The sequence below is a fragment of the Vulpes lagopus genome, chromosome 6 (genome assembly GCF_018345385.1).
Source record: "Vulpes lagopus strain Blue_001 chromosome 6, ASM1834538v1, whole genome shotgun sequence".
NCBI lineage: Eukaryota > Metazoa > Chordata > Mammalia > Carnivora > Canidae > Vulpes > Vulpes lagopus.
The window spans coordinates 96498935-96524072 of NC_054829.1; the positions used below are offsets into that span (position 1 = coordinate 96498935).

Genomic DNA, 25138 nt, shown 5'->3' on the forward strand with positions numbered 1-25138 from the left:
GCTTTTGTTTGTTCTTTTTCTAGCTCCTTTAGGTGTAAAATGAGGTTGTTTATTTGAGATTTTTCTTGCTTCTTGAGGTAGGCCTATGTTGCTGTAAACTTCCCTCTTAGAACCACATTTGCTGCATCCCAAAGATTTTGAACCATTGTATTTTCATTTTCATTCTTTTCATTTAATTTTTAATTTCTTCTTTGATTTTTCATAGACCCATTCATTATTTAGTAGCATGTTATTTTTTTGACATCCATGTATTTGTGCTCTTTCCAGATTTCTTATTGCGGTTGATTTTTAATTTCATAGGATTGTGGTCAGTAAAGATGCATGATGAGGCACCTGGGTGGCTCAGTCAGTTAAGCATCTGCCTTCAGCCCAAGTCATGATCTTGGTGTCCTGGGATTGAGGCCCATGTCAGACTCCCTGTTCAGCAGGTAGTCTGCTGCTCCTTCTCCCTCTCTCCCTACCCCTGCTCATACCTTCTCTCTCTCAAATAAATAAAATCTTAAAAAAAAAAGAAAGAGGGTGTAAGATGTGACTTTATTTTATTTTATTGTTTATTTTTTGTTGTTGACTTTATTTTTTGTTGTTGTTGTTTTGTTTTGTTTTTTAATTTACTGAGACTTGTTTTGTGGCCTAATATGTGTGTATTCTGAAAAATGTTCCATGTTCATTTGAATGTATATTCTGCTGTTTTAGGATGGAATGTTCCAAATTTGTCTGTTAAATCCCTGTGGTCCAATATGTCATTCAAAATCACTATTTCCTTATTGATTTTCTGTTTGGGTGATCTATCCCTTAAGGTAAGTGGGGTATTTAAGTCCCCTGCTATGATTGTATTACTATTGATTTGTTTAAATTTGGTATTAACTCTTTTGTGTATTTGAGTATTCTCATGTTGGGTGCATAAATATTCATAGTTATATCTTTTTTTTTTTTCATAGTTATATCTTTATTGTATATATCCATGTTGGATTGTCTCTTTTATTATTATTTAGTGTCCTTCTTTATCTCTTGTTACAGTCTATTACAGCTTTCTTTTGGCATCCATTGCATGATAAATGTTTTTCCATCCCCTCACTTTCAATCTGCAGGTGTGTTTTGGTCTGAAATGAGTCTCTTATGAGCAGCTTACAGATGGATCTTCTTTTTTTTTTTATCTACTCTGTCACCCTGTTATTTTCATTTGCCTTCAAAGTAATTATTAATAGATTATTTATTTATTGCCATTTTGTTACTTGTTTTGTGGTTATTTGTATAGATTCTCGCTGATTCTTTGTTCTCTTTCATAGCTTATTGGGTTTTTTAAGTGATATACTTGGATTCCTTTGTCTTTATTTTTTGCATATCACTGGGTTTTGACTTGTGATTACCATTAGGTTTACATATAACATCTTCTGTGTATAGCAGTCTGTAATAAGTTGATGGTTACTTAAGTTTGAGTCCATTCTTTACTTCTCTCCCCCACCACAATTTTAATATATGGTATCATACTTTACGTCCTTTTATTTTTATGAATCCCTTGATTGATTTTTACAGAAATATTTATTTTTATTGCTTTTGTGTTTTTTATTTTTCTTACTCTCACTCATGGTCTTTCCTTCGTCACTCAGAGTCTCCATCAATATTTCTTGTAAGGCTAGTTGAGTGGTCATGCACTCTTTGTTTGAGAAACTTTTTTATCCCTCCTATTCTGAATGATAGCCTTGATGGATAAAGTATTCTTGATTGCAGGTTTTTGTCTTTCAGAACTGTGAATATATTGTGCCTCTCTCTTCTGGCCTGCAAAGTTTCTGCTAAAAAATTCACTATTAGCCTAATGGAGTTTCCCTTGTATGTAACTATCTTCTCTTGCTGCTTTAAATATTTTTTTCTTTATCACTACTTTTTGCCATTTTAATTACTGTGTTTCTTGATGTGGACCTCCTTAGGTTGAATTTTTAGGGGGATCATTGTGCCTCCTTGATCTAGCTATCTATTTCCTTCCCCAGGTGAAGGAAGTTTTCAGCTATAATTTTCTTAAATTTTCTGCCTCCTTATCTGTCCCTTGTTTTCTGAGATCCCTATAATGTGGATGTTAGTCTGAGTTCCCTAAGACTATTCTCAATTTGCATAATTTTCTTCTCCTTTGTTCAGCTTGGTTACTTTCCATTGCCTTATCTTTCAGGTCATTAATTCATTTCTCTGCTTCTTCTAACCTGGTATTTATTCCATCAAGTGTATTTTTAATTTCATTTATTGTGTTTCTGATCTCTGATTAGTTCATTTTCATCTCTGTGTTAAGGGTCTTACTGATGCCCTCCACTCTTTTCTCCAGTCCAGCGAGTATCTTTATGATCATTATCTTAAATTCTCTATCAGGCATACTTATATCGATTTTGCTTTGGTTTCTTGCTGTTGGTTTGATCTTGTTCTTTTGTTTGGTAGAGGTTTCTCTGTCTCATTTTGTCTGACTTTCTGTGTCTGTTTCTCTGTGTTAGGAAAGTCAGCTACTTCTCTTGCTCTTAACAATAGTAGTATTATGAAGAAGAATACAGTGTACCCTGTTTCCCAGGGCCTGGCCCTTCAGAGACCATCTCTTATGTGTGTTGCATGTGCTCTGCTGTTGAGTCTTGGCTTCTTTTTCCTTTAGTGTAGCTGTCTGCAGAAGCTCTTGGTCTATTATATGCTACAAGGTATGCAGCGGTCTGCTTGCAAAACTAGACCTGCCCCTGCCAGGAATAAGGTCCCACAAAATGAGGTCAGGAGATATGATGTTGACAGGGTTTGCACTGGTCTTCTGCGGTTGGGGGGACAGCACTGGGACTTAGGTGAGTGTGACTGGGAAAGGTAGATCTGCCAAAGTGTATGGGGTGGGTAGGGGGGTTTAGTGCAACCAAGTTAGGTAAAGAATGTGGATACCAGGCTGGTTCCCACAGGTGACCATTGTTTATGCTGCCTGCTCCTTTGTTCTTGGAGGGATCTCCCCATGATCCTTGTCTCTCCTGGCTGTGCTCTAAGATGAGAAAATTACTTTCCCACCTGTCTCCACTTCCTAATACCTTCTGGGCTCTCCCAGAGCTGATCCCCTGATTTTTAAAATTCCAGGCTTTAAGAACTCACAGAATTTGGCCTATCTCGCTATCAAAGGCAAATATTACAGAGATTCTTTCTCCCTGTTTATGGGCTCCTTGGTGTGAAGGTCTATTTTCTGCTCTTCTCTGCACCATTGGCTTCTTCCCCCACCATGAACAGCCACAGATGGGATCTTTGCCCTTCCTACCTTCTTTGATGTGGCCTCTTCCCTGCCTTTAATTGTAGAGTTTGTTCTGCCCAATTTCAGGTCATTTCCTGAGTTTTTTATGCTGATATGGGTAATATCTAGTTGTAGCAATGGGACAAGGCAAAGTTAGGGCCTTCTTACTCTTTCTGGCCAACTTAAATCCCGATTTTTAATCAATATGCAGACAATTAGAGAGGTTAGGATAGCTTCTAACATTTATTATGGATAATGAAATAAGGATAATGAAGGATAATGAAGGATAATGAAATAAATAAATTGAAAAAAGCAATTTGGAGGAAACAAACTGTGAAGTTATAATAAAGACATTATTAAACATCAACATCTTAGAAAATTAATATCCTACATACCTTTCCTCTGGAAGCCACTTGAAGATGTGTTTTACCAAAACAAAGAATTTAAATTAAGAAAGAAGACTATATAGAAATCAGAAAAGAAGAGATCCAACAGGAAAACAAGAATTCCTAGCAGTATGGTGACATGAGAGCCCCAAATGGCCTGTTTGCAAAGAGCGACCAGTCCGGATTTGAACAAGTCAGAGGCTGCTGGAGTGAGAGTTGGGATAATTCTTGGAGGAGATGAAATTGATTACCTAAATAAAGTGAGCTTAGTAAGAGAAGATCAGCTGATCAATAGTTTATTAAAACAGTAATTACTGATATAACCAAAATTATAGTATAATTACATTGGAAATGGAGGGTATAACAGAGAGGGAAAAGAAAAAAGGAAAGCTAAGGCCTAATTGTTTATATTGGAAAGTCGATCAAAGATACCTAAAACTGAAAAATCAAGAAGTGTAAATACAAATATGTTATTTAAAAATATGGAGGTGAGTAGCAGTGACTTAGCTAAAAGAGCTTTATGTGCTTGGCTTCTGAGAAAGAAGAAATGGGAGAGGGAGACTGGGTTCTTCTGGTAATATAAGTATTAGAACTATCTCTTTAAACTCATGTATAATTTTGATAAAAATAACTTTAGAAAATGAGGGTTCTTGCTAAGGGTGTGTTTATCCATGACATTTGACCCAAATATAATGTCCAAATCATACTTCATGCTGCCTTTTCTCTGTATCCACCTGCAGATAAATACAGATCTTCTTCTTTAATATTTATATTACTCATAGTGCATTGTTCCTTGTGGTAGCCAAGTGGTCTGAATTACTTAGCAGGAGTGATTTGGTTTTAGTTTATTAAGTTATTAAGTGTTTGAAGGAGTAGAATATGGATTGGAAAAAAACACTATTTAAAAAAAAAAGTATGAGAGCACATAACTAGATAAATGTGGATGTCTATTTACTTCACCTATAATTTAATGTTCCTAAAATTCTTCCCATTTGAAGAATTGTCTGAAGCAAAGAAGCAATCAACAATGCTCAGGACTTAACTCATCCCTATTTATGTCAGACTCACCTTATAGGGTAAGATGTGCTGACATTTGTAGAATTTTATCTCTGAGGGTTTAGGTAGCTTATTGGAAAAGACATTCCACTCCTAGTTCTTTTTTTATACAAGTTTTGGGGTAGATTTTCATCATTTGTGGCACAGATTTGATGCAGGCACCAAAAGCAGTATAACAAGAGAATGAATCAAAAATATGAAGCCATGTTAAGATTTGTGTTTCTCTTTTTTCTCTTTTAAAGTTGAAATTGCATTATTTTTTATTTGATAGCAATAGAGGTTTACTTGAAACTAGAGAGCAGAACGTAACTCTTATATTTATTTAACTGTTCATTCAGTCACACATTCACTCAGCCAAGCATTATTTTGAACACCTGCTATATACTGGGCACTGTACTATACATGGTGTTTGTGGTAGTTAATACACACTGTCCTTGCCCTCAAGGAACTTATGGTATAGTGGGTGAGATGGAAAAATTTTAAATAAATTTTACAAACAATCATATAATTATAAACCATGATAATTGCTAGTATGTGAAAATAACAGAATGAGGTGGGGGACTAATTTAAATTAGAGGCATAAACTCTAGGTGGGATGAAGCATTTTCAGACAATCAGTATTTAAAAATATTTACTTCCTATATATAGTGTAGGTAGTATATTTGGAAGCTACTGGCGGATGCTTACACCAAATCAAAACAAATGAAAGCAGAAGGATATACATAATAGAATATCTAATACTGGAAGGAAAAGAACATATCTATCAATAGAATGATAAGAAATTCTAAGATGTCAGCTGTGCCCCCAAAACAGAGAGTAACAAATCCAGATTGGATTTGGTCAGAATTCTCTGATTTCTGGATAAATTATTAGGACATCTGAGGCAGCAAAAGAACTTAAGATAACTGGATTCTGGTTGTATAGTGGAGGTAGGTTGGTAGAATTTGATAATTCATTGGAGGTAAAGTTGGATGAGAACAAGTAAGCAATGGTTTCTGCCTGCATAGATGGATAGATAAATTGTTCATTTACCAAGTAAAGGAAGTAAAGAAACTCTGGAGGAAGAATAGATTTTAGGTAATACCAAAAGTCCTAATTTTAGACATTGAGTCTGGAAGCTAGAGGAGGATATTCAAATGGAGATGTCAGGTTGCCAGTTAAATAAGCTTGAAGTGCAGAGGAGGGCTAGAGATAATGATTGTATAAGTATCAACATATAGGTACTGTGTTGATGCTATGAAAGAGAACTAGATTTTCTGGGATGAGAATAAGGACCAAAAAGATAAGAAAGAAAAGGACCAAGTCCCAAGGCACTGGAATTTTTAGAGATCTAATAGAAAAGGAGGAGCAGGTAGGTCAAAACTAGTTTGAAGTGTGTTTAAAAGCACATGTGAGTTGAGAAAGTAGAGACAGTGTACATTGATGGTGCTACCAAAAACTCGTTTTTGAAACTGAAGAGCAATTGGATGGTAATTAAAGAAAAATGAAGTAGAATATAGCTGTTTTTATTTTTTTTAAATGATTAGAGAGAGCATCTGTGTTTGAGTTGGGGGGAAGGACAGAAGGAATCTTCAGGCAAACTCCCTGCTGAGCATAGAGCCTGATGGGGAGCTCCATCCCATGACCCATGAGATCGTGACCTGAGCTGAAACCAAAAGTTGGAGGTTCAACCAACTGAGCCACCCAGGCACCCCAAGAGAGTTGTTTTTAATATTGCTTTTTTTGTGTGAGAAATATTAGAGGATAATTAAATGCTAATGATGGGGCTCTAGAGTGAAGAGTGATTGGAGATGCTGAAGAGGCAAGAGGGAGTGAGATCCCAAGTACATGTGAAGAATTGACCTTTAATAATAGGCATGTCAGGGCCAGTGCAAGAACATACCATCTTAATGATCTAAATAATGACAAGTCACCTTTACTTCAGCCGTGTAAAATGTAGTCTGTTATGAGCAATTTTTCTTCTTTGACTAAAAGCCTTGAAACTGTGAATTTTATAACATAGTAATTTAATTGTTGCTATGGTTACCTATACATTACACTAGTGAACATTTTTTATAGCCTTGAATAAAACTAGGTTGGAATATTTCTTTAAAGCCATTTTTTTTTTTTCAGGAAAATTTAAAATATATCTGATGGTTCTTATATTTGAAGAGTATTTGTATTTATCAGTAATGGTACAAAATGAGCATGTGTTGAAAGTAATAAAATACAATTTCTGCATTTAATTTTGTGTGTTTACTCTAAGATTTCCTCTTCTGTTTTGCAGAGTCAAGTAAAGAACAGTTTGCCAGTACAAACATTGCTGAAGAGCTAGTAAAACTCTTTAAGAAACAAATAGAACATGATAAAAGGGAAATGATTTTTGAAGTTCTTGCTCCACTGGCAGAAAATGGTGAGAAAATAAATGCACCTCTTGATTTGTTATCATGTATACTTTTTCCATTTTTCCTAATATTAGTTAATTGCCAGGTATTTAACTCAAAAAGCCTTCTTTGTTTTATTAATGACATGATGTTTTATTTTGGGTGCCTGTACCTTCAGCTGTTATCTACTCTATATCTACATTTGCCAAAGCTACTTTCCAAGTTCCTTTGATTTTTTTTAAATATTCTTTTTTTAAAATTATTATTTATTTATTCATGAGAGACAGAGAGAAAGAGGCAGAGGCACAGGCAGAGGGAGAAGCAGGCTCCGTGCAAGGAGCCTGATGTGGGACTCGAACCCGGGAATCTGGGATCATGCCCTGAGCCAAAGGCCGGCGCTCAACCACTGAGCCACTCAGGTGTCCCAGTTCCTTTGATTTTTAAGTTTTGGCAAAAACATGATTCTGTAGCTTATATATTTTTATGCCCCCCTGGCAAAGGCACCTGAGAGGCTGTAGCTTTGTAGGGCAAAGGGACAGTGTGGACACTGGTAAACTATTCCTATCTTTGGTAAAAAGTCTTAAGGGATACACCATAGGAATAAGAATGAACCAGAGTAAATAATTTTTCAAATACAGTGTCTAGTACATAATCAGTAAGGACCAGATACATGAGGAGATGAGACATTGTAAGCCAGAACCAGCACAAAGAACAGGCAACAGCAAATCTCCAGATACTGGAATTATTAGACATTGACTCAATATAGGTATGCTTATTATGTTCAAAGAGTTAAATGCAAGCTTGAAAATTTTAGAAGGAAACTAGAAACTATTAAAAGTGACAGCAAATTTGAGGGAAAAAATTGGAAATTCCTGATTGAAAAAATACAACCCAAAATAAGACCCTAATGGATGAGTTTAACAGCAGATTAAATATAATCGTCTTAGAGAACAGTGAATTGGAAGATAGATTGAAAGGAAGTCCAGAATGAAGTATAAAGACAAAGTACTCAATATACATAAAAATAGGATAAAAAGTACAGAGGATACAGTGAGAAGCTCTCACATTTTTTGGAGCTCCAAAAAGTGGTGGGGGAGGCAGAGGCAATATCTTTTAAAATTTTGTCAGAGAATTTAACAAATTATGAAAATAACAAATATTCAAAAACCCAAATGAATCTAAAACCTGATAAAAAGAAATCTACATCTAGATACATTATCTTGAAACCACAAGAAACCAATGACAAAAATCTTTTTTAAAAAGCCAGGAACAAAATAGATTATCTTAAATGAGTAACAGTTTGATGGTTAACCTTCCAGCCAAAAATGAAAGCTAGATGATAATGAGACATCTTCTATGTGCTGAAATAAAATAAATGCCAACCTAGAATTCTAAACCCAATGAAAACATCCTTCAAACTAAAGGTAAAATAAAGATATTTTCAGAGTAAAAACTGAGAAAGTTCACCACCAATTTTTAAGGTGATTACTAAAGTAATTTTTAAAAACAATGTATAACTGCCAAACTAATAGATTTATGGAAAGATTTTTTTTAAGTACACCTTAAATCCAAAAATAATAGAAGAGGGGATCCCTGGGTGGCTCAGTGGTTTAGTGCCGACCGTTGGCCCAGGGCGTGATCCTGGAGACCCAGGATCGAGTCCCACATTGGGCTCCCTGCATGGGGCCTGCTGCTCCCCCTGCCTGTGTCTCTGCCTCTCCCTCTCCCTCTCTCTCTCTCTCTCTCTCTCTCTCTGTGTCTCTCATGAATAAATAAAGAAAATCTTTAAAAAAAATAAATAACAGAAGAGAAGAGGAAAAAAAGGAACATGGAACAGGGGGTACTACTAGGGTATACAAAGTATATTAGATTTAAGACATACTATTTCAGTAATTATATTAAATGTACTTGACCTACATGCTTTAATTAAAACACCTATTGTCAACTGAATTTTTAAAAATCAACTATACTTCTTAAAACATACTCATTAAATATAAGGAGATTTAAAAGATTGAGAATAAAATGATTTTTAAAAATAAATCACTCAGGGTGGCTCAGTCAGTTGAGCGTCTGACTCCTGATTCAGGTCAGGTCATGATCTTGGGTTTCTGAGATGAGCCCCATGTCAGGCTCCATGCTCAGTGGGTATTCTGCTTCTCTCCTCTTTCTACCCTCCCTCCCCAGCCCCTGCTTACATGTGTGCACACGTGTGCTCTCTCTCTCAATAAACCAGTCTTTATAAATCAATCATTCAAACTTAAAGAAGGCTGAGATGGTTATTTTTAATATCAGATAAAATAGAATTTAAGATGAAAAGACTCCAAAGAGATAAGGCGACTTTATGGTGATGAAAGGTCTAATTCACCTGGAAGTTGTAATTACCCCAAAACATATGAAGCAGAAATATTCAGAACTGTGGAGGGTATATAAAACATGTAGAGTCAAAAAAAAAAAAAAAACATGTAGAGTCATAAAAAAGTTTTAACAAATTTCAAAGGATTGCAACCTTATGGAGTATATTCTCTGACTTAACTGAATTGTCTAATAATTAAAATATAACTAGGAAATCCATTTATATTTACACATTAAAAAATATACTTCCAGCACCTCAGAGGTCAAAGAAGAATCATGATGGAAATTAGAAAATTTTCTTTTTTAAGATTTTATTAGAGAGAGCACCCATGCAAATGCACACATGAGTAGAGGGAGAGGGAGAGAATCTCAAGCAGACTCTGTGCTGAGCCTCTTGGGGCTTGATCTCACCACCCAATGATGATGACTTGATGATGAAACCAAGAGTTGGATGCTCAACCAGCTAAGCCACCCAGGTGCCCTGGAAATTAGAAGATTTTCTAATAATGAAAATAGTACTATATCTCAAATCTTACATGATGTAGGTAAAGCCACACTTAAAGGGAAGGAAATCTAAAGAGCTGAGATTAATAGAAAATACATAATGCAATATAAGCATATAATCACCAAAGTTGAGTCTGAAAGACTAAATAAAACTGGTAAGTCCCTAGTAAGATTAATCAAGAAAAACTAACTTTATTCTGATAAAACAAAATAATTAAAAGATGATATGTTATTGGTACAAGGATGAGAAGGCCAGTAGAACAAAATACCCAAGAAACAAATGGATGCATTAATAGGTGCTTATTTTATTTGGAGAAAAAAAGTTGTCACTGCCAAACTGTGGAAAAAAGTCTTTTCAATAAACAGTGCTGGGAATATGGAAAAAATACAGTTGAGGATACATATACACCCCCAATTCATACTGTATAAAAAAAGTTTAGCTAAATTGTTAACCCAAATGGGAAAGTAAAAACCAGAAAGTATACCTTAAAAATATGATAGAAAGAAACGTCATGGCCTTGGAGTATGGAGTTTTCTGAGGTCACAAAAATCTCTAACCATAAAGGAAAAAGTCTGATAAATTTGGCTAAAACTTCCATTTTTAATAATGAAAGGTACCAAAAATACATTAAGAGTGAAAAGCAGTCGGTTAAGTGTCTGCCTTCAGCTCAGGTCATGATCCCAGGGTCCTGGGATTGAGCCCCACATCAGGCTTCCTGCTCAGTGGAGAGCCTGCTTCTCCCTCTCCTGCCTGCCACTCCCCCTGCTTGTGTGTGCACGCATGCACTCTCTCTCTCTCTCAAATAAATAAAATCTTAAAAAAAAAAAAAGAGTGAAAGCAAGATAGATATTTACAACAGACATAATCAACAGAATGTATATAATTTATAAAAACTCCCACAAATCATTAAGAAAAATGTAGAAAGCCAAGTGAGAAAATGCATAAAAGATTTTAAAAGGCACTTAACAAAAGATAAAATCCAAATAACTAATAAACACATGAAAATAGGCTTAACTCATTAATAAGCAGGATGCAAAATAAGACCTCAATAAAATACTATGATATGCCTATCAGAAGGTCAAGTAATACCAAATGTTGATGAGGGTGTGGAGCAGTGGAAACTCATTAAGTGCTGGTGGGTGTGTAAATTGGTGTAATTTGGAAAACAGTATCTATTGGGTTTGAGATTGTATTCTATGTGATCCAGCAGTTTTGCTCTTAGAATATACCCAGGTGTATATTCTGCAATGGCTCCTGGTGTACATGTTCGCCAGGAGCCATTGCAGAAATGTTCTTAAATTTACATACAATGATGAAAAATTAGAAACAACTCATATCCATTAACAGAAGAATAAATAATGGTATATTCATATAATGGAAAAATTTACAGTTATGAAAAGGAGTGAAGACAACAATAAGCCAATAGTGTAGATGAATCCTATAAACGTGAAATGAAAAAGCCAACTCTAAAAATATGTATTGTAAGATTCCATTTATATAAAGTTCAAGAAAGTAAAATTAAACTATAGTTTTCAGGAATGCTTATTTATTTGGTGAAACAATAAGGAAAAGTATGAATGTGATTACCATAAAATAAAAATCAGAGCAGTGATTTGAGATGGATAGAGGGAGGAATATGCGAATAGGAAAAGGGAATGCACAGAGGAGCTTCCTGGGAGGTTGGCAATGAATTTCTTGATATAGATGGAGGTCATGGTTATTTACTTCATAATAATTGATTAAGTAATAGGTACATTATGCATTTTTCTGCATTTGTAGCATTTTTTCCACCATTTAGAAAATATTTTGAAATATATATGTACATAGATGTATACGTATGTGTTTATATATATGCATTCTTTTCACCATTTGGAAAAGATTTTAAAATATATGTATGTATGTGTACTTACCTATATATGCAAATGGTTATAAAGATAGATATCCTTGGGCAGAATGATGCTGATGTATGCTGGGCTGTCTGCTTTGGCAGACTGCCTTGCTGATCCTCCTTAATAAGGCTACTTAAAGCCTCCCACATATATATGTGATTACAGTCAAACTGAGAGGAGAGATCTGTAAACTTTAATGTTGACACATTTTAAATTTTCTAAATGCTTTAGATCTATTCTTTAGGCAGAAACTTGTTTTTCATCTCATTTGGTTGTTTGGCCAAATGAAATTTTTATTATGACCTTCTATCAGTTTTATACCAGAGAATTACCTGTAACCTTTCTCACAATATGTCAAAATAACAGTGTTTTTCTTATATCTGTTTTCTCTGTTACCACCTTCACTTTTGTTTTATAATTGTGCAGTAAATTGAATGATACCTTTGAAAACTTATTTCTGGACTATCCTTAGTATCATCCTTGGTTTTCCCTGTATGCAAAGGAGACATTAAAATTGGGAGTTGTATAATTCAAGGTTTTTAGGAATTTTAAGGTTTTTTCATCATGGCTTTCAGTTCTAGTCACCACACATTTCTAGCCCTAGCATTCTGTAACCAAGGAAACGCCCTACTTTTAGCATGGCACAGTGCAAGTGTACCTTTTAAAAAAATATTCCAGGTCGAATATTCTATGTATTCTGAGATAGTATTCTAAAGAATATCAGTGATCCTGGTGTTGGGGGGCTGGGGGGAGAAGCCTTGATTTTTATATCTTAAAATTACCTGAAAGAAAATGTCAACTATAAAAAAGGCCTTTGTTTCTCCCAAGTAACAACCTAAAGCTGCCATTGCTGTAGATGGGTACATATACAGCTTAGGGTAACCAATGACTAAAATAAAATCCAACTAAAAAATAAAATGTAATAATTTCTGTGTAGCACGTGTTTCTAAGGTCAGTTGATCTGCATTTATCTTAAGCAGTATAATATATACTCAAAGCATTTAGGTGGACCAGTTTAGATTAAAACACAAGGATGAAAGAGATATAATATCTATTATAATGGGGAAGACAGATATGGATATGAATATAAAATCTACAATGAGTTAAGGTCCTTAATAAAATATTTACATTATTAGGGGTGTATAAACAAATAATTTGATAAGATTAGATCTTGCTCTGAGGAAAAATTTTAACAACATAATAAGGATATTAATTTTGCTGTTAAAGTGCCTTCACATTGCTGGTTATCCATCAGAAAGCTCAAAAGTTATTTTATTCTTTCAACTTTTAGTAAGAAAAATTAAAACCTATTCAGATATGGAGAGAATATAGTACAATGAACCACCATGTATCCATCACCCAAGAAAATTTCAAATTAATGAAAACCTGAAGCCCTTTTAAAAAACCTGAGTTTTAAAGTTCAGAAAGTTGTAGGTTTATTAACTGTCTTAGAAAAATCATATCTATACAAATATGAATCCAAATATACTTAAAACATAGTTTGAAATTTACTAATAGCTCTTTACTTTTCAATAACTTTCTATTCAAACACCATTAGTGGATACATTTTAACTCTCTAAAACAGGCATATGTGTTCTATTTTAAATGGTGTGAATATTCTGTAGTATTTTAAACATGAGCATAATATGTAGAAGAACAGTGGAGTGCTAGCATTTCCCTTCAAAGCTGAGAATCAGTTTAGGTGCTGCCAGACATTGTAAAAAGTGACCTAATTCCAAGTAAAAAAATAGTGAAATAAAAGTATAGAATAGAAGCTGCACTGTTAGATCCTTTTGAAACTCAAATCTTTGAAGATATGTTATCTAAATCATGCATTTTCTTTATTTCTTGTAATTCTTCATAATGGATTGCTTATAATAGAACTTTTATTTCATTTCAAGTTTTGGTTGTTTTGTTCACATATTGTTTAGATGCTATTAAACTACAGCTGGTTGAAGCAGGCCTGGTAGAGTGTCTACTAGAGATTGTTCAGCAGAAAGTGGATAGTGACAAAGAGGATGATATTGCTGAGCTCAAAACCGCTTCAGATCTAATGGTTTTACTACTTCTTGGAGGTGAGTTATAGTTTAAGTCAATCTAAGAACATGATTGTCAGATTTTTAAAAATGTATTGTCTCTTTTGTGAACACTATATATAATAGGCATTTTCTCATTTTTCTGCCTCATTTAATCCTGTTTGATGTGATGATTTTGAAACCTGAAATGCATCATGGAGAGAACTAGAGATAATGAACCTGAAAAGATGAGTCTTCACTATCTTGCAATATTTAAAGAGATATCATAGGACAGCTGTGGCACCAAAATAATGAAAGCTAGAGGGTACTTGGGACTGAGACTAGAAAAATCCTGAACTCTTTTCCCAGTCAGTACTAAAAGCTTATTATAAAAAGAGTCATTACTTTTCCATTTATGAATTATCATTTGTGACGCACATAGTTATCCAGTTGGATATTCACATAGGAATATGGATTTGTTACTCTTAATTCTTTTCCTCTTACCTGTTTCATTTACCTCCAGATGAATCCATGCAGAAATTATTTGAAGGAGGAAAAGGTAATGTGTTTCAAAGGGTGCTGTCCTGGATTCCATCAAATAACCACCAGCTACAGCTTGCTGGAGCATTGGCAATTGCAAATTTTGCCAGAAACGGTAAGCATATATATTATTTCACCCTTTTTAAATCAAATATTCTATATGTTTTTTTTATTTTTCTTTGCCATTACACATAGTAAAACTACAACAGTTCAGAAGTATAGGTAGTATATCGCTACCTTAATTTTTTAGAGATATGAAAATTTTGTGATTTTTTAAATTTTTATTTATTTTTAATATTTATTTATTTATTCATGAGAGACACAAAAAGAGAGAGAGAGAGAGAGAGAGAGAGGGGCAAAGACATAGGCAGAGGGAGAAGCAGGCTCCAGGCAGGAAGCTGGATGTGGGATTTGATCCTGAGTCTCCAGGATCATGCCCCGGGCCAAAGGCAGTAAGCTCTTCTTCCCAGCATGGGGCTTGGACTCCCTACTCTGAGATCAAGATTCATATGCTTTACTGACTGAACCAGCCAGCTGCCCATACTTAGTGATTGTTATAACAAATTATGTATTTTGTGCTATTTAACTAAGTTCTAGTAGTATAAAGATCATGAACAGTGATCATGAAGTCCTTCTTTGAGTACTCTGTACTTTATATATCAGTAAATGTGAATCCCATTCTAATACACAACTTAATCTAGGAGGGTATGCTCTCTTGCCTGGTGATTTTTTTATTTAATAATTTTTAAATTTAATATTCTTCATAGGGTTATTGTGTCTTAGTTTATACCTTTATGCCTACAAAACTGAACTGTAAGTAATCCTCTGGTTTAGGGTAGAATATTTAATTTGGTTTAATAGTATTTCCAAAGCACCAGACCTTCATGTTCATTTCTGAAGTCTGGAACTCCTGCTCTTCAACTAGAAACTCATTCTTATACTGTGACTAGGAAATATGGGTTATTTTTGTTTTTAATTTCATTTTCTTCCACTGTGAACTGTGTAACTGTATAATGGATATCTTATTCCCTCTTTACTCTTTTATTTTTGAGGATGATCATTCACTCCTTAATGATGTAATTAAGAACAGTAAAATATTGGTAACTGTTGAAGCTAAATGTGGAATAGTGAATGGTTCATTATAATACTCTCTCTGCTTTATAAATGTTTCAAAAATTGTCATTGAAAAATAATTTAAACATCAGCCCTGACTGTATTTTGTTGTCACTATAACATTGGCAGAACTCAAGCATACTTCACTATAAGTCAAAACTATTATATTTTAAGTATATGGTTTCTACATATCTTCTGATATATTATCAGATTGTATGCTAGAGATTTTTCTTGTCATGACCTCTTAGTAAAGAAAAAATAATTCATAAATATGATGGGAGAAAGCATTGGAATTCATTTTATTTCCTTGTAGCTCCATTTTCTCTAATGTAGGTCATAGATAGGCATCACTGTTATAAAATATTTATAGATATTTGTAAAGAGGAAAGAAAAAATGCTTTTGTTTCATTCAGATGGAAACTGTATCCATATGGTAGACAATGGAATTGTAGAAAAACTTATGGATTTACTGGACAGACATGTAGAAGATGGAAATGTAACTGTACAGCATGCAGCATTAAGTGCCCTCAGAAATCTGGCCATTCCAGGTAAGACTTAAGAATAGTAGGCAACTATGTAAGAAGTAAGATCTGTTGTTTAAGAAGGTATTTATTTTCTGTGTTTTGTAGACCTACCCTAACCAAGAAAAAAACGTCTTCAAATTGTTTATATTTTTCTTACTAATAAATGGAGATCATATGTCAAAATAGGTTTTCTGAGACTATACAAACATAATCTTTGTATTTGTTCAGATGAAATATTTCTATTAATTACCTTTTGTGAATTAGATTTTCATCATATTATATACTTAAGCTCTTTTAAGCATCTTCAGTTGAGGTAAGATAATGGCATCAATTAACAGAGTCCCCTAAAAGAATGACTTCAGGGTTTCTTTTTCCTCTATAAGCAGACATAATTCTTAAAAATAGCTTTAATGTGTCGCAGGATTAAAGTCTTTGGATTTTACCTCATGCTCTGAGCCATGAGGTAAAACTATTATTCTACTTTCTAAAAGTAAATTTCTGATTAGGTGAAATAGTATAACTGTATGAAGATACAATCTATAAGAAATCAGTTTGATTCAGATAACAGATTAATATTGTTTATTAATTTCTAGAACATCTATATTAATACAGCTGGGTCAAGGACAGAGGTAAAAAGAAACATTACTAAAGTTGAAGAATTGTGTTATTTTGTAAATAAGAAGATAACAAGGTCAGATTTCCTTTACAAATTGTTAAGTATTTTGAGGATAGGTTTAAAAAGCCAGTATGTATGATTTTGTGTGTTATATTCCTATAAACAAACAGGATAATTATCTCCCATCCCCAGTCCTATTCTTAAATAAACAGAAAAGTAACAAGACTGCTTTTATTTTTTTTTAAGATTTTATTTATTTATTCATGAGAGACAGAGAACCAGAGATATAGGCAAAGGGAGAAGCAGGCTCCCTGCAAACACCAAGCCACCCAGGTGCCCCACAAGACTGCTTTTAAGTAGAAAAATGTAACATGAGGCCTTTAAAATAGTAAGACGGGGCAGCCCGCCTGTGTCTCTGCTTCTCTTTCTCTGCATGTCTCTCATTAATAAATAAATAAAATCTTTAAAAATAATAATAATAAGACAACAAATGTGTATTGAATTGAATGACTATCATCAAGAATGCTAGTACCATTTTAACCATAGTCTCTCTTTGTCTCTCTCTAGTTGTAAATAAAGCAAAGATGCTATCAGCTGGAGTCACCGAGGCAGTTTTGAAATTCCTTAAGTCTGAAATGCCTCCAGTTCAGTTCAAACTTTTGGGAACATTAAGAATGTTAATAGATGCACAAGGTAAAAGAAATGCTTTCACAAGGTACATTTTTAGTATGATAGTCAGTGTGCCTTAGTTGAAAAAGACGTGTTTTTAGCTTTCAGAATTATGTAATCATAAAAATAAATGGCAAATAAAAGACAAAAAGAGATTGATTTTATAACTCCATTAATTTCCATGCTTGTTATAATTGAATTTAAATGGAAATTATATTGTATCTCTATTGTACATATAATCCTGGCTTTATGTTGATTTATTAGCAGTTCTAAAGGTTTTGTTTTTTTTTTTTCAGTTAAGGGTTTTTATGTTTTAGAGTTTCTTTTTTTTCCTTTTTTTAAAGATTTTATTTATTTATTCATGAGACACACGGGCAGAGGGAGAAGTAGGCTCCATTCAGGGAGCCCAATGTGGGACTCGATCCCGAGTCTCCAGGATCAGGCCCTGGGCCGAAGGCAGGCGCTAAACTGCTGAGCCACCCAGGGATCTCCTGTTTTAGAGTTTCATACCATTTTTACCTTGTCTTAAAAATTATGTTTTGGTATGCTAACACAAGATTTTTAAAAATTTGTTTTGGGAACAGAGAGTTCATTTTTTCTGTTTATAGAAATAACAGTGAAAACCACTCCTTGGAATGAATTGTTTGTTTACTTATTTCTAAATTCTAAACCTTTCTCTGTATTGATTTCTCAGAGTCCTTCTAATACCCTTTGTTACAGTTTGCCAGAGTACTAGCAGACTACCAGGCTGAACTATAAGAATATAAAACTGTTTTGTATTTTTGTGTTTTGTATGAAAGTCTATAGCTTTGTAGAAAAAGCTAACTAGTCCATCAGATACAGAGTATTTGCAGTTCTTGCTTAATCATTGTGTTGTGTTAGATGGATATATATACAATTTTCTTTCACACTCTTACATCTTTACCAGTTGTTAACTTGGTTGCTTATCAGTGATTGTTTCCTGTGTGGTTTGACTTCTTTCCTATAGCAGAAGCTGCTGAACAACTGGGAAAGAATGTTAAATTAGTGGAGCGTTTGGTAGAATGGTGCGAAGCCAAAGATCATGCTGGTGTGATGGGGGAGTCCAACAGACTGCTGTCTGCCCTCATTCGACACAGTAAATCAAAAGTAAGTTCCAGTGAAGACTCTTCACTAAAAAACATGCAAGTGGCCTTTTTGGAAACTCTGTATCATAGATCTCATATCATAAGCTTGCATTTTACATATGTATATATAAATACATTACAGATAGACCTCAGATATCATAGTTTCTGTTCCAGAGGGCTGTGATAAAGTAAAAATTGCAAAAAAAAAAAAAAAGGTGGGTCAAATGAATTTATTTCCTAATGCATATAAAAGTTGTGTTTATACTATATTCTGTTAAGTGTACATTATGTCTAATAAAATAATTTGTATACTTTAATTAAAAAATACTTTATTGCTAAAAAATGCTGTCATCTGAGCTTTCACTGATTCATCATCACTGATCACAGTTAACCATAGTAAGTATAATAATGGAAAAGTTTGAAACTGTGGGAATTACCAAAATGTGATGCAGACAATGAAGCGAGCAAATGCTGTTGGGAAAATGGCACTGATGGACTTGCTTAATGTTGCACAAACCTTCAATCTGTAAAAAAAAAAAAAAAACAAAAAAAACACACACAAAAAAAACCATAGTATCTGTGAAACACCGTAAAGTGAGGCACAATCCTGAAAAAGTAATTGAAGATTGAGCTTTTGTATTTAGTTCTATTGTGTAATAGTTAAGAGTAAGCTTTGGAATCAGAGGAGTTCACATTTTATCTCTGCTACTTACCTGGTCAAGTCTTTCACATCTCAATATATTAAACCTGAGATAATACCCAAAATTAAGTGTTGTGAGAGTAATTCAATGAGATCACATATACGAAGTGCTCAACTGGTACCTGGGACATAGTAAGCACTCAGTAAATGGAGTTGTTGTAGAGGTTGCAGGTGTTATTTTTACCACCACCCTTAGTGTCAAACATCTATGTACTAGGCAATGACCAAGCTAGCTAATGATATTAAGAAATCAAATGATATCTAGATAGTATATGATGCTCTGAACTCACAAAGTTGGATGAAATCCATTCTCAGAGCAGTGTCCAGCCTGGCATGTGTCTGACATGTGGTCGCTAACCTCTGTTAAGTGAATGAATACATGAATGAGCAAATGAACTGTTTTAAAGAGCACAGTGGTGGGAACCCAGGTCAGCAGGTTAGCAGCTGATTTAGTATCTATATTCTATACCTTTTATTTTACTATAACTGTTTTCTAAAGTGAGCCTTTTGGCCATTTCACTTATGTCCATGAGAAAATGCATCACAACTTCTTAACCAAATCTTGGAGCCAGAGCTTTTTCAGTTGCTATATAAAATTGATATTTGAGGGTTTTAAGGCTTTTCTTTTAATATTTATCACAGGTTTCCTTGTCCCTCATCTCCCCCACCAAAAAATGGCTTTCAAGCACCCATTAAGCATCTATAGTCATGTAGGTGTTTTGAAAAGACAAGGGAAACAGGGCACCATAGTATGGGCACTGCACCTTTCTAGGGGTGTGTGTGTGTATATGTGTAACAAAAAACAATTTGAAATGATACAATTTGAATGATAATTATAATTTCATGGTCATATTATAACAACTGTATGTTTACAGTTCAGTACTATAGGCTTTTTTTTTTTGGTTTTGGTTTTGGTTTGTGTTTTTTTGCATATCTTCCCTATAATTAAGGTGTATACTGCTGCTAAGCAGCAATAGGAACCTTGATATGCATACTTTAATGATCAGAACAGAAGGGGTGTTCCTTCGGTGAGCTCCAGATTAGAACTCTTAGTTTTAAATTTCACAAACATTAAAGTGGAATCAGTGGTTCCTTTTGAGAATCAAAGCAGTTCTCAGAATATGTTCTATTGATAATAACCCCAAGAAATATTCCACAAAGAGTAAAGGTTATATGATCAGATTAGTTAGGGAAGTAGTTCATGCTCTTTCCTTGCCTTTGGAATTCACAGCACACATTAGTACTACTCTAAAAAAAACTTCCTTAACTCTATTTAATCTACTGATTCCCAAACTATCTGACAATGGGGCTTTTTTACAGGTTGCATTTATTAAATACATTCCACTGGACATACTTCGGAAAATGCTGCTCTAGAATAAGCTTTTAAACACTAGGTACAAGTTAGTCACATCCCTGTAGATCCTTAACCAACTGTTGTGAATTATAGTTCTCTCCTTGTGTTATTTTTAAACTTTGAAGATCCTACTCCTTTTAAAGTCACCCTGAATTCTGTCTTACAGTCCAACCCTCTGAAAGTCTGCGCTGACTCACAGCGTTTCACACTAGCTTAGTCATCTCAGCCATATACACTGCATTCCTGCACTTGTGCCAATAGGTAAATTCACATCTTCCCTCGAAAGAGTACCCTAGGCTAGGGCTTTTTAGCAATTAGCTGGACGTTCTGTATTGTAGGTATCAAAAACAGAAAAGTACAGTTTGCTTCTACACTAGAATATAAAAACTGCCTCATGTCAAAACCACTTTTCTTAAGAGTAGAACATTCTTCAATTGCCAAGCTAAAAAGTAGTTCAAACAAATTTATTTAGTCATTTGCTCATATATCTAACATTTAATTCCTATACTGAGAAGTGGTCTTTGATGGTACACAGTTGAGAAAGAAAATTTTTGTTAGGTGATTCAGTGGCTATGTTATAAATTATCTTGAATTTAAGCCTATTTCAGACCATTACATTGTAGTCAACATTATAGAGTTTTCAACAAAATTTGTACCTGGATTATCTCAATTATTAATGGCAAAGCTGAACATGTGAGACTATTACATAGACAATTTGCCTTGGTTGTGTATGTTCCAAAATTTAGCTTTCCATAAGAAAACTCCTTGAGAAATAGGATTACAAAATAATACATCATTTAAAACTTTGTAAAGCATTATAAAGTATGTCTAAAATTTTTGGAGATTTTACAGATATATATAGGGTTTAGAAGGATTTCCCAGAAAAATGTCTTCCTGTGTATCTCTACAATTTAATAAATGAAATGGTTTCAGAAAAGTTAACTCTGGATTACTTGTAGATGTGTAATGGCTAAAATTATTTGTAATTCTCCAGATGAACCTTGCTCTGTGGAGTGGTGCTAATAACCTTTTACCTTTTTGTTTTAATATCTTGAAGTTTACAATATAACTTTAAAATATATTCAGAGAGCCTCCATAGAGCACATTGTGCTTGCCTATATATGGCACTGTCATGAATTCAGTACATATACTTTTGCATAGACAACAAATGGTGAAGAACAAGGAACTGATAGACTGCCTGGATTTGAATGTTGGTTTTTTTTTTTTTTTTTATCACTTACTTAATCACTGGCCAAATTTCATAACTTAATCTGAGCTTCAGTTTCTTCTTCTGTTAACTACAGATAATATCTAGCTAATAGGATTTTCTGTGAGGCTAAAAATATGCTAATATCTCTAAGCTACCCAGTATAATGTCCAGTGTGTAGTTGTTGCTCCATAGAGGGTTGCTATGAATATCATTCTTTTTTGTCATATAACAGAACAATGCTTCATTTGTCTTTTATCCCCCATTCTGTCAGGCAAAGCAACTCCATGGAGGAGCTATTCAACAAACATTTATTGAAATAAGAGGAGAGAGGGTGGGCATTTTAAAGAGCAATTCTCCAATACCTGTTCAAAAAAGTGAGATGGAGGGGCACCAAAAAATGGCTCAGTCAATTAAGCACCCGACTCTTAATTTTGGCTCAGGTCATGATTTCAGGGGTGTGAAATCAAACCCTGTGTCCAGCTCTGTACTCAGCGTGGAGTCTGCATGAGATTCTTTCTCTCCCTCATAGCTCCTTTACCATCTCATTTTATGAGAGAGCTATGCTTGAACTTACAGGGAGCTATTGGCTTCTGATACAGTTGCCTTCTTCATTCATTACCTGCTCCTTCTACTACAGTGGACTCTCCAGGGTGAATCACAAAATAAAGGATGAAATGATAGTTCAAGAACCTTCATTAGGTGACTACATATGTATCTATGAACCTCTTGTGGTCTTCTTTACTCAATAAGTTCCTTTGTGATTTTTATAAAATTCTTTACAAATTTTAAGTTTCAAATAAAATGCCCACCAAGTAAGCAGTATACTAGGAGGTTTTCTCTTCATTAGAAAAGGCTTTAAAGGACAGTGTCTCACTTACTAAAAGAGGTTAAGAGAGAGGCTTGTTAGATGCTAGAATACAGTCACCATAAAAACTTAGTACTGGGTTTGATCTCTAAATGCATTTGATCTCAAAGCAAAGATACTATCTATAAATAGTTTTCTTTAAAATTTAGAATTTAGCCACCTGAGTGTCTCAGTCCGTTAAGTGTCTGCCTTCAGCTCAGGTCATGATCCCAGGGTCCTGGGATCAAGCCCCAAGTCAGGCATTCTGCTCAGCGGGGAGTCTGCTTCTCCCTCTCCCTTTGCCTGCCACTCCTCCTGCTTGTGCTCTCTCTGTGTCTGTCAAATAAATAAATAAAATATTTTTTAAAAAAATTATATAAGGTAGAAGCATAAAGGAAACCCTTTTTTGTGTATTTTCACAAACTAATTGAAAAATATTTCTAATTACACTTAGTTTTTATACTGTTGAAGCTAATGCAGACAGGCTACCTAACACCCAGCACTTAAATTATTAAAAGTAGTGAAAGAAAATTACTTTTAAAAATTCTGTAATTTAGACTTTCCTCTAAATCACATTTAATCCAAGAGTTTTTAGGCAACAAAACTGAGATTAAAACAAAAATGAATACTAGAAATAAATGTGACCATTTTTTAAAAAAATCTAACTTTAGCTGTATATTCGGGGTAAGAGTTTAAAAACAAACAAAAAAACACTTTACCTAGATCATCTGGAGAACGACTACCTGTTGTTATAATAATAATTTGAAAGAAGGACTTTATTTTGTTATTCCAAATCTTACTCTCTTCTGTTCATTCCATAATAAGTCAACATTTGGGGCAATCACACTTTATTTTTTTGCCGGGTAGCTTCTGGGACTCTCTTCCTTGCTATGAACTGCAGTGGTCTTTTTCACTTAGGTAATTTAAGTTGTCATCTTTTGATGAATTTATTTAAAGCTAAAAGCTTTTTCCTTTTCTTCTGTGAAGAAAAAAATTACGGTTAAATGTAATGATTCATACAGGACACTGTCAGCAAAGCACTCAACTTAACAATGAATTGACTGACTATAATGCTGTTTCTTTATGTTTAAAATTAAAGTTTATAAGCCTGTGATATTTATTTATTGTAGGATGTAATTAAAACCATTGTACAGAGTGGTGGCGTCAAGCATCTAGTTACCATGGCAACTAGTGAACATGTAATAATGCAGAATGAAGCCCTTGTTGCTTTGGCACTAATAGCAGCTTTAGAGTTGGGTAAGTACCCCAGTGTCAAACTTATTTTCTCCTATTTTTATCTTGGATGAAATGAAGCACAGGAGTGGAATAGAAGTCAACAAAACCTTGACTGGAAGCATTTTGCCAGCATGTGTCTGCACCTATAGATTGATATATAGGAAATCATTTTCTATAGATTGCCATCTCAGCTTTTACTTTTGGCAACATTTTTAGGCCAATGCTTAACTCTTTTTAAAGTTCTGTCTCAAATGTTATTTCAAGTTATAGGCACTTAGTGAACACAAAACATTTCAGCAGGCCTCACAGAGAAATGAAACTATATTTAGAATACAACAGCAAGTTTAGAGTCTGCTACCCTTCCAGTGACCCGACCTTCTCTTCCATCTCTACTACTGAGTCTCTCTCTTGCTTATCTCCTTCTGTCACCGTGGCTTCTCTTGCTTTATAGTATTGTCCTCATTCTAAATTCTTACCTTCTGTGTCATTCTTCTGTGTGTTTTACATTCAAAATTCCCCCAAAGCAGAGTTTAAATAATTCAGCTGGTGTCTTTCTAGCATATAGCATCCGTGTTGGTCAGAGTTCTTGAGAAGCTAATTCATAGGCATCTAGCTTATAGATACTAACCTTTGTCCCAGGAACAAGTCTCTGATATAGATAGTTGGGGACAGTCACACAGCCTGTGGTTAAGGCCTGAGGCTGCCTTATACAATGGAGGACTATATAGACTTAGTAGGTTTGTCCTATACAGTTCAAAGCTATTTAGGTAAATACTGTTAACAATCACCTGTTAATTCCCACTGATGATTTATGTCCATAATTCTCACACAGTGGCAGTTGGACCCACCAACCCCTATTCCAAGGGAGAACCAAAAGATAAACATGGTCTGTCTTTCTCTAGAGTCACATTTACTCAGATTTTAGGTATGAGAGATTCAAATTTTTGTTGTCTTAAAGGGTTTTGAATTTTAAAACAATTTTTTAAAAAATCCTTGGTATGAGTAGGATGTAAAATTTTTCTGAATTTTAAAGATAAAAGACTTCAAGAACACATGCTTATTCTTACTGATTTTGGTCTATAGTTAGAGATGCTTTGGAGGTCAGTTCAAGTCCTGGATTAGCCATGACTTCACACATGGTTTGAATAGAGTCAGCTTACAAGTCCAGCCATCATGGGGAGTCAGTGGGGGGAGCTATGATAAAAGGCAGAGTGTTGGTGAGGATATTGAATACCAAACTGAGTTCATGGCCTGATTTTAAGTGGCTTAAAGTGATAAGGCAGTTTCAGAATATGCTTGATGACCCAGCCTGGGATGAATCTGGTTTTGTGCCAATATCTTCCAAACAAGTTATAATTTCATTAGCTTCCTGATACCTAAGCATTTGCCTCAGTCTGGTCACCTTACCATAGAATATATAAATTATGATAC

General features: G+C 34.4%; 1 protein-coding gene across 8 annotated transcripts in view; it reads left to right on the forward strand.

Moving 5' to 3' along the window:
• Positions 1-25138, forward strand: part of RAP1GDS1 (Rap1 GTPase-GDP dissociation stimulator 1) — a 152188-nt gene that overhangs the window by 119461 nt on the left and 7589 nt on the right. For 7 of the 8 annotated variants that reach the window (XM_041758850.1, XM_041758849.1, XM_041758846.1 and 4 more), the window contains 7 exons: positions 6938-7063; positions 13712-13855; positions 14319-14450; positions 15862-15996; positions 17156-17281; positions 18246-18385; positions 23602-23728. In XM_041758850.1, coding sequence (XP_041614784.1) covers positions 6938-7063; positions 13712-13855; positions 14319-14450; positions 15862-15996; positions 17156-17281; positions 18246-18385; positions 23602-23728 — 930 coding nt within the window. The remainder of the gene's footprint in view (positions 1-6937; positions 7064-13711; positions 13856-14318; positions 14451-15861; positions 15997-17155; positions 17282-18245; positions 18386-23601; positions 23729-25138) is intronic. The other variant, XM_041758847.1, reaches the window with a different exon arrangement.